General features: G+C 29.1%; 1 protein-coding gene across 1 annotated transcript in view; it reads left to right on the top strand.

Annotated features, from left to right (window-relative positions):
* Positions 1–13,414, top strand: part of LOC136973742 (twitchin-like) — a 245,808-nt gene that overhangs the window by 214,893 nt on the left and 17,501 nt on the right. Inside the window, 17 exon segments of the mRNA XM_067268488.1 lie at positions 1,679–1,981; positions 6,219–6,497; positions 6,596–6,701; positions 6,789–6,994; positions 7,070–7,242; positions 7,366–7,495; positions 7,576–7,863; positions 8,037–8,144; positions 8,220–8,411; positions 8,482–8,586; positions 11,132–11,329; positions 11,421–11,608; positions 11,723–11,837; positions 12,020–12,180; positions 12,263–12,386; positions 12,574–12,873; positions 13,034–13,336. Of these exon segments, the coding sequence (XP_067124589.1) occupies positions 1,679–1,981; positions 6,219–6,497; positions 6,596–6,701; positions 6,789–6,994; positions 7,070–7,242; positions 7,366–7,495; positions 7,576–7,863; positions 8,037–8,144; positions 8,220–8,411; positions 8,482–8,586; positions 11,132–11,329; positions 11,421–11,608; positions 11,723–11,837; positions 12,020–12,180; positions 12,263–12,386; positions 12,574–12,873; positions 13,034–13,336 (3,279 nt within the window).

Raw genomic sequence — 13,414 nt, 5'->3', positions numbered from 1 at the left:
AAAATTACAAACTTTTACAAATACTGTAAAGTCTGTGTAATCTGACATATATTGGACTGATAGGTGTTGGATTACAGCAGATTGTCAGATTATTGGATTTTGTATGTATGTACTGTACAGCAAAAACTAGAGATTAATTTATTATATTAATCATGATTATAACTGTTTTGCTGACTACATTTGCAATAAACAAACAACAACTGACAGTGTACATGTGCATCAGTCATTCTCTGTCATACATTGACAAGGGGTAACATGAAAATTTTGTATGTACTGCCCTTTAGTTCAGATTACTGGATGTGTTAGACTGGTGATTGATGGACTATGGAGACTCTACTGTATTTGAAAGGAAATTATATAATTTAAACATTTCTGATTTACTTAGTAAACCCAACTGGGTTGTATAATTATCAACATTACAGTTTTGAAACATTTTATCTATATAAATGTAATAATTAAACATATTTGAATGATACAGTTCCCTACAATTTATATTAAAAAATAATAATTAATAAAATAAAATGATTGATTGATTTTGTCAATGTAAGACACCAGCACATTTAAGATGGTATGGTAGATCACAATTTTGCCCATTACCCAGATGGGTATGAACATAATAGAGTAAATACTTCTCAAAGTATAAATATCATAGCATATACATCTTATACTGTACTTTGTCCACTGAAAGAAGTAACAACAAATCTAAACCAAAAAATATGAAAAAGAATCTTTTGAAAATATGATAAATATTCTAATTACACAGAATTGGAATACATTTAAATTGGAACATATTAGTTTTAAATTTTAATAGGTTTCATAATTTCATTTATCCTACAAATGATAAATTTATCTTTAGATAATAGAATAAATATATCTTAAAAACTCAATTACACAACATATTGTCACGCCAGCTCCAGGGGAGACTAGTGCCATCGTGTGGAGAATGGCGGAACGAGAGAGAATGGTCTGGAATATTCAAAAAAATAATGTTCGAGATGTTCTTTTAACGAGTTCTATAACGTTTTTGTTGAAGGCTCTGAGTTGTACTGGAATGTCCTAGAGTACTGATCCATGGGTGTGTATACTTCTGACTTTTTTGACCTTTCAAGAAGTTACGATAGATTGGAGGAGTGCCGAGGAAGTGCAGTTCTACCTTTGGTATGGACGAGTAACGAAGTGTCGTTGGAGTGACAGAGAAGTGAACAGTGAAAGTGCGAAGTAATTGTAGTGTCTATTAGATTGTGAACTTGTTAGTGTATCTAAATAAAAGTGTCAGTTTCAGTAAACAGTATTCTGAATTTATATCCTGAGCCCCACAGCTCATAACAATATTAACAAAAGGTACAGTACTGTACAAGTTCAGTTCAGTTTACATCTATTGAAATTTGATATTTTTTGACATTTTGATATTTTTTTTTACCTAGATCTTTACTTTTTTAAATAGTTATAAAGTTTATACATTAAATGTATAGTGCTGTACATCTTACATATTACATATCTTATTAGTATCATGTGTGTAACAACATATTTTATTTAGAATTCTTAAGGTGTTGAGTGATATATTTTATTTTTTCAATTTTAATAGTTTTATTTTAAGCTATAGTGCTAGTGAATAGGATATAATAAAATCAATAAAATGAAATAAAGAGATTTATATTCAACATATAATGTCTTTCAGAACCACCCACCTCACCTGGAAAACCACAAATTAAGGATTGGGATAAAGATCATGTTGATCTAGAATGGCCTGCTCCAAAAGAAGACGGTGGTTCTCCAATTACAGGTTATATCATACAAAAGAGAGAGAGGGGCTCTTCAAGTTGGACCAAAGGTGCAGAAGTGCCAGCTACACAAACTAAAGGAACAGTTCCAGATCTTGTTGAAGGAACAGATTATGAATTTAGAATAATTGCTGTTAATAAAGGAGGTCATAGTGATCCTAGTGACCCATCTGATTTTGTCACAGCCAAACCAAGATTCTGTAAGTAAATTTTATTATAATATTAGCTAATATTTGTACTAAATTTAGAATTTAAAATTTTTTGAATTGATTATAAATCTAATAATAGGCTTAATAATAATATTACAGTATAACAACAACTAATCCCAAATCTATAAAGATAGCCCAATAAAATCCAGCTTTAGATGTTTGGTAATTGTCATAGTTATACTGTGTTTTTGCTTTACCACCTTAATAAATATAGTTTATACTAATGTTGTCTAAAATTTCATTTTAATTCTAAATTTTTAAATTCTGTTTATCACACTTCTTAATTTGTATGGAATTTTATGATATCTGTATAGTAGGTAAAATTTTTTATGAAAACATTAATTTCTGAATTAAAAATGTGACCTTTAAGTCAGCACTGTGATGTCAATGTTGGTAATGAACAAATCAGGACTGACTGTTATGTTCATATATAAATCTTGTGCGAGCAGTTGCATAAGAGAACAGTCAAATTCAGGATGGAGGAGGGAGTCAAGAGACAGCGTGCCAGAAATAAAGCCCTCCACTTCGCATTTAAACATTAAATAATAACAATTTATTTGTTAAAGCTATAACTAAGTTACAAAAGTGCATCAAACAGAGAGAGAGCATTTACAAATTCAGACATGTGTCAGTAAATACCTGGATTGGTGAGGGTTGCTTTGGACATCCTGAAGTAAGGAGGGAGAGTCTCCTGCTGGTTATGGTGGTCTTGAATCCAACAAACCGTAATAGCAATATTCACAGTGGAGTTTGATTGATTGTTTGTTGTGGCTAATTGCTGATTGATAGTTCAGTGCAGCTAAGGTCCAGTCAGTGGCTGGAGGTCAAGAAGATCAGCGGTGGAGCACAATGGAGATAAGCGCACACAAATTCTGACAGGCAAACTTTCTGTTATCATTTGTCCTTTTTTTTTTTTTTTTATTCGGCATCCTTCCTCGGTTATTCTAATGCCCATTTTTGATGAAGTTGCCAGTTGCTCCAATCTGCGATTTTGTCTCTATTTCCCTTGATGAGTAGTTATTTGGAAGCTGTGTCATTCAGAGGACGTGCTATCTATGGGACAAGTTTATAAAGTTCCTTAATTGTATTGACAACATGGAACTTTTCTCCTTTATGGGTTTTTGACAAAGCAAAAATTATAAAATTAAATTAGGTTTTTGCTAATTAAATAATTTGCACTAGCCCAATTCTCACAAAAAATTTATAATTACATTAATAAACACTGCACAAATACCGCAAGATCCAACAAGAAGAAACTACAAGAAAGCAAATGCTAGCCTGATGATGCCCATTAAATATGGATGAAAATATTTTGCTTTCTTGTAGTTTTTTCTTGCTGGATTTTGGTTATTTGTGCAGTGTTTATTAACATATACCCAGATTTGAGTAGTTTATAATTATATTATTATCACCAAACAATTCATAAAAGAATATATGTTTTTTGAAAAACTTGTTTTTGTACATTATTGTCATTTTAATCATTGCAAGAAAATTCAAGAGCAGATAATTCTGAATATTTTCTTTTTACATGATATTATGTTGTAATAACTCTTACATATAATTATATTATGTCAGATTACAAATAACAATTTATTTTAGTGGTAAGTAATAATAGGAATCCTGTGTGCAAATTTAATTAAAATTGCATACCTATATACATACACTGTTGCATATGAAATGCATTTTTCCTAAAAATTTATGTATTTCTTTTATTTTTACTGAAAACTTCAATTTAATACATAGATAATTTTTTTCTTGTATCAAGACACACAAAATCTTTATCCATTTTATTCCAAATACAGTAGTTTCATCAAATCACTATCATCTTTTCAATATTATTGAAGGTTAGTTATGCTGTTTAGATACCATAAAATCATGATACACTGAAAATAATCATTTGATCTCAGTGGAAGCAAGCAATGCATGTTTAGTTAATACAAAAGTCCAGTTCATTATTAGAGTCAATAAATTTTTCCACATCTGGATTCTTAGAGACAGAAGAGTGCAATTTCTCTTTGGTAAATCCATCTAAGGAGTTTAAAGTTTCTGGAAAGTATTCCGTTGCTCCTTGTTTGTTAAATTCCATTTTTTTCAAGTTTCCTAATATATTCAACTAGGTATTTGAATAAGTGGACTGCATACAGTTTATCTTCTAGATTTGTACATGAAATCAAATCCTTGGCTCATGATACTGCAGTTGAATTACCCTCAAGCCTCCCAATGAGTTCCTTAGTTTTAGTAAAATTTTTACAAAGAAATGTTACAGCTGCTAATCATGTACCCCAAATTACTAAAACTGGAGCAGGTGGTAAAGGTAAGCTAGTAACTTCTTTGTAAAGCTGTAGTCAAGCAGGGTTTCGTAAGGATTTTTTTTTACTAACGAGACAAAGGAATTGGCTATCTGATCTGATACACTTTCTCACACACTTGATGTAGTGAATATGCTAAGCAGACCTCATGCTTTAAATATGGATAAAGGAGCTTCAGTTGAGACTTTTCCTTTAGTGTATTTAGCTTGGTCTGACAGGATGAGCCACAGTCTTTCACAATTAATTGTTCTATTTTACAGCCTTGAACATACATCATTAACTGCTTGCATTACTGTAGTATTGTTTGTGGATTCCAAACAGCAATTTTAAATGACATAAAATTTTAAGAGTTTCCATGTAAAGAAGCCGCCATTATGTTGAATGCATATTTCTGGAGAGAATTGATAGTTTCATTTACAACAAATACAACAGATATTCGCCAATGATTTTTTTTATTTTTAAAATGGTTGCTTTGTAGTTCTTGTCAATGTACATTTTCCATAACATGCTTTTATCTGGAAATTTTGTTGGTATACTTTCCAAAAAAAATTTTAAGAGACTGCATAATTTGCATTGCTTTAATTTGCATAAAGGAATTTCAGCTTTTAACAAGATTGCAGAAAGGTAACAATGAAATCCAAAAGGTTTAATTAGTATTTTTAGAAGCAGTATCAAATGCTTTATTTATGAATAAGTTTTTCACTTGCTTGCTCTAGTCTTGAGTTTTAAGTTCTTTATTCTTCTTATGAGCTTGGCTTTCTATGTGTCTCACCAACAGACTCAGACATTTCTCATTAACTTAAATTTGCTTGTTACAATAGCTACATATTAAAACAGTTCCATCTATATCTAAACCTTCTTCTAGAAATTCTTTACTTTGTCCTTAGTTTCATTCTTATAAATTCAGATTGCACAACTAAGCTACTGCCACCATAACAGGAAACATGCTGAATTAGAGAGAAACCTTGGTAGTGTTGTCAGATTGAAGAGTTTTTTGTCAACCTACAGAAATTTTGATGTTAGTGATTTCAGATTTTTTAAATTAATTATAATAATTTAAATTAATAAAAAAATATCATATTTTTATTAATAAATAACTAATTAAATGTAGCATTTGATTAATTTTAAGTGCAAAATGAGGGCAAAAACTAAAGTTTTGCATTCAAAGGCATAAAATGGATGTCTGAACACAAATTGCATGCAAAATGCATGGGACTAACTCCCTAAAACCCATAAAAAATGTATCCAAAATTCCACTTGCATCAATTTAAGATGTGCCCACAACATTTTATTTAGTGTATTCTGCACACAGGATTCCAATGTCTAGTAATAAATAATTATAATTATAATTACAAAAGAAAACATTGTCATTGCTATTAGTATCTTCATAAGGATGACAAGGCTCTCATTTCACTGAATACTTTGCAAATAAATACAATTGGAACATAAATTTTAATAACTTATTTTAATTGAATTTTTTACTAATCATTGAGTCTTATTCTAATTTAGAAGTTTGATGAAATGATCTCTATAACATTTAAAGGTATTCATGATTTTTTTATCTAAAAAAATTATTGATACTACTGAACATAAATCATTTAAAAACAATTTGAGTTTTAATAAGAAATCTTGTTTTTTTTATTGAAATGACTATTATTCTGTAGAGTATTTTACAAACATACAATATTCAAAACTTTCGATGTGTTCACTGGAAACAGATTTTATAATGCTAACCTAATATATTTTGATATTATTCTACAAAGAGAAAACTGCTTGTTTATTTTTTCTTTTACAGAATTTATCCTTATTATTTTGGCATTGAAATTAATTACAACATTAACTTTTTTTAAAATATATATATTATATCTTTATGACTTTGCTATTATTGTTTATACTTACATATTTTAAATTATTTTTAGTGGCTCCAAAGATTATTACGCCAATGAAAGAAATGCTAGTTAAAAGTGGTAATACAGCTAATATTGAAATTAAATTTGTTGGTGAACCAGCGCCTGAAGTCTGTTGGACCAAAGAAGACAAAAAAATAAAATCTGATAGTCGTTGTACAATATCATCTTTTGAATCATATACTATTGTAAATATTGTCAATGCTACCAGAGCAGATACAGCTTCTTATACTTTGAATCTGACCAATAATTCTGGTGAAGACAAGGGAACTCTTTCCTTAATAATTCTTGGTAATAATAATTAATATAAATTATAATATATTAAATATTTTATTTCAAAATATAAGTTTATTTAATGAAATGTTATTTTTACTTTAAAATAATTTCAGATAAACCATCTGCTCCTGAGGGACCATTAAAAGTTGATGAAGTTGATAAAGATCATGTTGTATTATCTTGGAATCCACCAAAAGATTCTGGTGGAAGTGAAATCATGTATGAATTCATTACTATTCTAATTTTCATTATAGATTACTTCTTAACTTTTGTAATTTAAAATTATGTATCTAATATTTATTATAGTGGGTATATTGTTGAAAAGAGAGATAAAACACATAATGGAAGTTGGGTTCCTGCAGTTGCACATGTACCAGCAAGATCTACATCTTGTACTGTTTCAAAATTAATTGAAGGAACAGAATATGAATTTCGTGTTATGGCTGAAAATGCTCAAGGCATTTCTAAACCATTAAAAACTGATAGACCTGTTCTTGCTAAAAGTCCATATAGTAAGTTATTAATTTTATATTGAACTGTTAAAAATATAAGCATTTTTGTTCATTTGTTTAAAATTTCTATTTCAGAGGTTCCAGGAAAACCTGGTCAACCTGAAGCAGTTGATCATGATCGTGATTTCATAAAAATTAAATGGTCTGCACCTAGATCTGATGGAGGATCTCCTGTTATTGGTTATGATATTGAGAGACGTGATATGAAAACAAATCGTTGGGTGAGAGTTAATAGAGACCCTGTACAGGTATAGTTAAATTAAAACTCTTATTTCAAATACTATTAATTTTCAGTTTAATAAAATATTAATTTAATTTTAGTAATTTAGGTGAAATATAATCAGCTTATATTTTAATTTAAATATCTATAGGGTAATAATTACACAGACAACAGTGTAATGGATGGACATTTATATGAATACAGAGTTATAGCTAAGAATGTTGCAGGTTCTAGTGAACCAAGTTCTGCATCAAAAGTTATTGCAGCTAAACCTATGAAAGGTTAATATTTTAAAATTGTTATTGTTGTTGTTGTTTAGTTTTATTCTTAACTTAACAAAAATTATTCTCATTATTTTTAGAAAAGCCAAAACTGCATTTGAATGGACTTTATGGAAAAATTATTCGGGTAAGAGCTGGTGATCCTCTTGTTATAAACATTCCATTGACTGGTGCTCCCTTACCAGCTATTGATTGGTCTTTCAATGAAAAACATATTTCTCCATCAAACCGTGTTCAAATGGAGTGTGTAGATGAAAGTGTTAGTCTTGTTATTAGTGTCTCCCAAAGAAGCGATAGTGGAAAGTATACAATTAAAGCCAAAAATCCTTATGGTGAAGATTCTGCAGATATCACTGTTTTAGTTTATGGTAATGACAATTTTTTAATTTTTGAAGAATTGTTAATAATACTTAAATACTTTTATTATAAATTATATGAACAATTTATATCTTATTGTGAATAAGTGATAAATATAAATATATATATGTATATATATTTATTTATTTTATTTAAAAAATTTAATATTTATAATATTCAATAGATAAACCTGGTCCTCCAAAAGCTCCACTTGAATATCCACAAACAACAAATTCTTCAATAACTTTGAAATGGAATAAGCCTGAAGATGATGGAGGTTCTGACATAACTGGTAAATTATTTTAGAACATTTTTAATTAAAAATATTAAATTATATTTAATACAAATTATTAATACAATATTTTAGGTTATGTGGTTGAAAAATGTGATATTGGAAGTAATAGGTGGGCCTCAGTTGGTGGGTACATTCCACAGCCAACATTTACAGTTAAAGGTTTGGTAGAAGGAAAAAAATATAAATTTAGAGTTAGAGCAGAAAATATGTATGGTGTCAGTGAACCTTTGGAAGGCAAACCTGTTACAGCTAAAAATCCATTTGGTAAATAAAATAAATTTGTACATTTTGGTATAAAGTATATAATTTATAACAAATTGAATAAATTTCTTAGATACTCCTGATGCTCCTGGTCAACCTAAAGTTATGGATTATGGTCCAAATTTTGTTAATTTGTCATGGACCCCACCAGCATCCGATGGTGGCAGACCTATAACAGGTAAAATTTAAAATATTTTCACTGTAATTTGTGCATTTTTCAACAATGTTTGTTTGCAGTTGTTATTCATATAAATTTATTAGTATTTTCATAATTTAAATTTTCGTATTAAAATAATTTTGTTTCTGCTGGAAATAAATCAACATAATTTTTTAAAATATAAATATGTTCTCTTATCACAAATTTTTTTTTAAATTAATAGATTTTTAAATACCTGTACTCTCAAATAGTTGATTATAGTCTATTTTATAATAAACTGACAGCTCCCCTGTTATGGTAAAAACTTTTCTATTGGTTTTATGTGAAAATTTAGATGAATAGAATCTGTTGAATCAACTGATTTCACTGGACTAGTAGGATGTATTGGTTGAACAAACTGTACTGAATCCAAATTTCTAAGTGAAACCAATAAGTCTGTTGGATAGCAAGAGTAGTCATGATACAACCAAAAAGATCATACATCTAATATATTATTATTTATATATTTATCCATATTTTCGCATATTGACCAGCATGCTGCACGTAATCAGGGAAATCAGCATGCTGGAAACACCCGGTTACCAGCATGGTGTCTAAACTGTGACTAAAATATAAAGTTAATCAGATCTAACAAAACTAGTTGTTAAATAAATGTTAAAAAAAAAATATTTTTCTGAAAACAATAAAATAGCAACATTGTAATTTGTAGAAGGAAGTTTTTGTTTCAGAGCAATAAAACAATTAGTGGCTTATTGACGATAGTAGTAGTAATAGTAATTAATCTGTGTGGACTGTAGACAAGTCTACCCTGACCTGAAAGATAATACCTTCCTCTCAAATTTCACATTTAGTAGGTGTTAATCAGTGTATGTTAAGATAATTTACAGCAAGTTTCTGAAATTTGATATGTTTATTTTTTTATCTTTGGATCAAAATTACAATAAAATAAACATAAACAAGCACTTTCAACATTCCACAAGTATTTTACATCATTAGAGAGAAGACAAAATGTAGAAATTAAATGTGTAATTATAATTTTCGATGTAATGCTAACAGTTTTAGAATTCTAGAATAAAAGCTAGTGTCCGTGAGTTTCAAATGGCCTCTGGAGAGGGATGAATAACCTCAGTTAAACTAGCATACCAGCTTTCCCTGGAATAAACTAGCATGCCAGTTTCTACCATACTGAAATATCTGATTTCATGGTCTCCCCTGGATAGACTGACATGCTGGACAATCCGTGAAAATATGGTATAAAGCAGGGACGAATCCTGACCAAAATTTTTGGGCATACTGAAAGTTTTAATAAGAATAATAGGGCTATCTCTAGTACTAAACAATAGGCAGAAACGTTATTTGGTGTGAATAAAAAAGTATAGACTATTATAAAGCAAATTATATCTACACATGAAATATATTATAATGAAAAAGTATTAAAAATTTATGATAATAATTCAATTTTTGTCGTCCCTTGACACTGGGGGCCCAGGACTTAAGCGCTGTTAGTCCCTATGTAGATTTGCCCCTGTATACAATACATGTATGCTGAATGGGTACCACAAGCTTTCGATACAATCTGGCCATGTTAAATGCTTCAGATGATATCATGCACACACACTTGTTTGCTGCAGAAAACCTCCACACGAGCAAGCAATCAAGTTCCTGCTAGCATCACACTGACTTAAAACAGCTAGCTGCTAGCTGCCAGTGTAAAAGGAAACACAAATGATAAAAGAGTTTACATGTTAGAATAAATTATTATTGGCATATTTGTTCTCATATAAAAAAATATATTGACAGTCAAAACTTTCTCTGAAGCATCGCATGCTAAGCAAACCCAGAGAATTCACCCTGGTATAAAGGAATAAGCATGAAAAAATGTCACACATAACCAATTAAAATCAGAAGTTTATCTACAAAATATAATCCATATTCTGCTAATCATACAAGTCTAACATTGCACTCCAGCAGACTGGAAGTTCCATCATTATTTGTCTTTTGCTTCAAAGATTTAATTGACAATTAATACTTGCAGCATACCTTGATTTAAAAGTTGTTTGTAATTTGCATATATTTTTGATAGTATTTATATATTTACTAAACAAGTTACACGTATCTAAAAGCCTTTTACCGGTGCACGTATCTTCCCACTAAACAAAGTAATTACTTTGTTTAGTGGAAAGATACGTGCACCGGTAAAAGGCTTTTAGATACGTGTAACTTTACTGTTCTCCAGTGTTGATATTCTACCATATTTATTAAACACTTTTCTAACTACTTTTGTGTTCATAATTGTTTGAGATGAAAATGATTCTTTTTCCAGACAATAGTAATGGCAGTGCATCCAGTTTCAATACAGTGCATATTGTATATTCATTATATAAATGATGAATGGGAATTCTATATTACTTTACACACTTAATTTTTTTTTTTTTTTGTTGTATTTAATCATTTTACTTCATAATAATGATATTAGTTCATAAAAAGTTTTATTTTAAAGTATATAAATTCTCATTATGGTGAAATGTTTAATAAAAAAACAAACAATTTTATTTTATTGTTGTAGGTTATGTTATAGAAAAAAGAGAAAGAGGTGCTCCAGAATGGGCAAAAATCAGTACTGTTCCAACAACAGACACAGAATTTACTGTTCCTAATTTATCTGAAGGTCGTACTTATGAATTTAGAGTTCTTGCTGTCAATGAAGGAGGAACTGGTAAACCTAGTAAACCATGTCAACCAGTAACAGCTAAAGAAAAGAAATGTATGTAATGTAATTTATAAATTAAAATTCAAAAATCAGCAAGATATTATTTGTCATTTAAAACTTTATTTTTATTATTACATTAAATCAGATCCACCTGATGCTCCAGATACACCACATATTGATAAAATTACTAAAAATTCTGTTACTCTCTCTTGGAATAAACCATATAGTGATGGTGGTAGTAGAATTATGGGCTATCTTATTGAGAAAAAACTGAAAGATGCCAAAGAATGGGATATCATTAATGAAAAACCTCATCCAAATACAATGTTTACTGTGAGTAATCAAATATTTATTTACATGTTTATTTAGATTACAACTATCAAGAGTGAATGTTTTATTATCAATTAACATTTTTGTTAAATTTGTTACATTTTTATGTAATTGCAGATATCAAATCTTGTAGAACATCAAGAATACGAATTTCGTATATTTGCTGTAAATAGTATTGGAGAAAGTCCTCCGAGCAAACCTACACCAACAGTTGTTATTGAAGAACAACCTGGTCAGTAATTAAAATATTAAATTTTGTTAAATGAAAACTAAAATAAAATATTATTGCTTATGTATTTATAACAATAATTGAAAAATTGTATATTTGTAAAATTATTATTTTATAACTTTATATATATTTGAAAATATTAATTTTAATAGAAATGTTTATTGAAAAATTTTTTATTAATTCAGATAAACCAAGAATCGATGCTGGAGTTATTAGAGATATAACAGTTAAAGCAGGACAAGAATTTCATATACGAGTACCATTCTCTGGATTTCCTAAACCAACCGCTGTATGGTCAAAGAATGATGTAGATATAGATGTAAAAGATGAGAGATGTTTTCAAAAGGTAATAACTCTTTATAATATGAAAGATCATTGACTAAATCAATTTGTGAAAATAAAATATAACTTACTAAATATATTTTAAGGTCGATGAAAATGCTGCTTTCTTGGCAGTTAATGAAGCAAAACGTTCAGATACTGGACAGTATAAAATATATTTGAAAAATAAGTCAGGATTTGATACTTGCTTCTGTAAAGTTACAGTTCTTGGTAAGAAATGTTTTATTAATTTAGATCATGAAAAAAAAGAACAGTATTTTGCTAAATTAATTTAAGTTTAAAAATAATAACAAAAATAGGAAATTTAAAAATTATTATAATTATCATAAAATATAGTATATATTAATCATGAAAAATAGATGTATATATGTTTTTTCAACTTTAATTTTTAAATTAGATCGCCCATCACCTCCTCAGAATGTTCACGCTGAAGATATTGATGGGGAATCATTAACACTTTGCTGGTTAGCTCCTAAAGACAATGGAGGCTCTGAAATTACTAATTATGTAATTGAAAAGAGAGAAGCAGGATCAATAAATTGGGCCCGCATCAGCAGTTTCATATCTGGCACTGCTTATCGCGTTCGCAATCTTGTTATCAATCATAGGTACGATTTTAGAGTTATGGCTGAAAATCAATATGGAACCAGTGATCCAGGAATTACCTCTGAACCAGTAACAGCTAAACTACCATTTGGTAAATATTAAACCTAAGACCACCTAAAGTTAATCAAGTCAAACTTTAATTTAAATTTCTTTTGGAAATAAAATTAATTTTATAATTTAGCATTAAACTTTATAGTTAAGATTTTATATAGTTTATAGTTAATTGACAAAATGAATTTGATATTTTTCAGATACTCCAGGTGCTCCAGGAACTCCATATTCAGTAGAAACATCTGAAGATTCTATAACAATTTCTTGGAATAGACCAAGAGATGATGGTGGAAGTCCAGTCATTGGTTACATAATAGAAAAGAGAAAATATGGAGAGGATAATTGGGTGAGAGCAACACAAGCAACAATTCCAGATCTTACCTACAGAGTTGGCAGTCTGGTGGAAAATACAGAATATGAATTCCGTGTGGCAGCTGTTAATACTGCTGGTCAAGGTCCATTTAGTTCTTCGTCTGACATTATTGCTGCAAGACCTCCACCATGTAAATTATTGATATTTTTGTTTTATTGTTTGTCATATAAATATATTTTTATAGAAATTTTATTATATATTTTATTCT

This window comes from Centruroides vittatus, unplaced genomic scaffold, assembly GCF_030686945.1.
Source record: "Centruroides vittatus isolate TY-2023 unplaced genomic scaffold, ASM3068694v2 contig_329, whole genome shotgun sequence".
Taxonomy (NCBI): domain Eukaryota; kingdom Metazoa; phylum Arthropoda; class Arachnida; order Scorpiones; family Buthidae; genus Centruroides; species Centruroides vittatus.
This window is presented reverse-complemented; position numbering and strand designations above follow the sequence as displayed.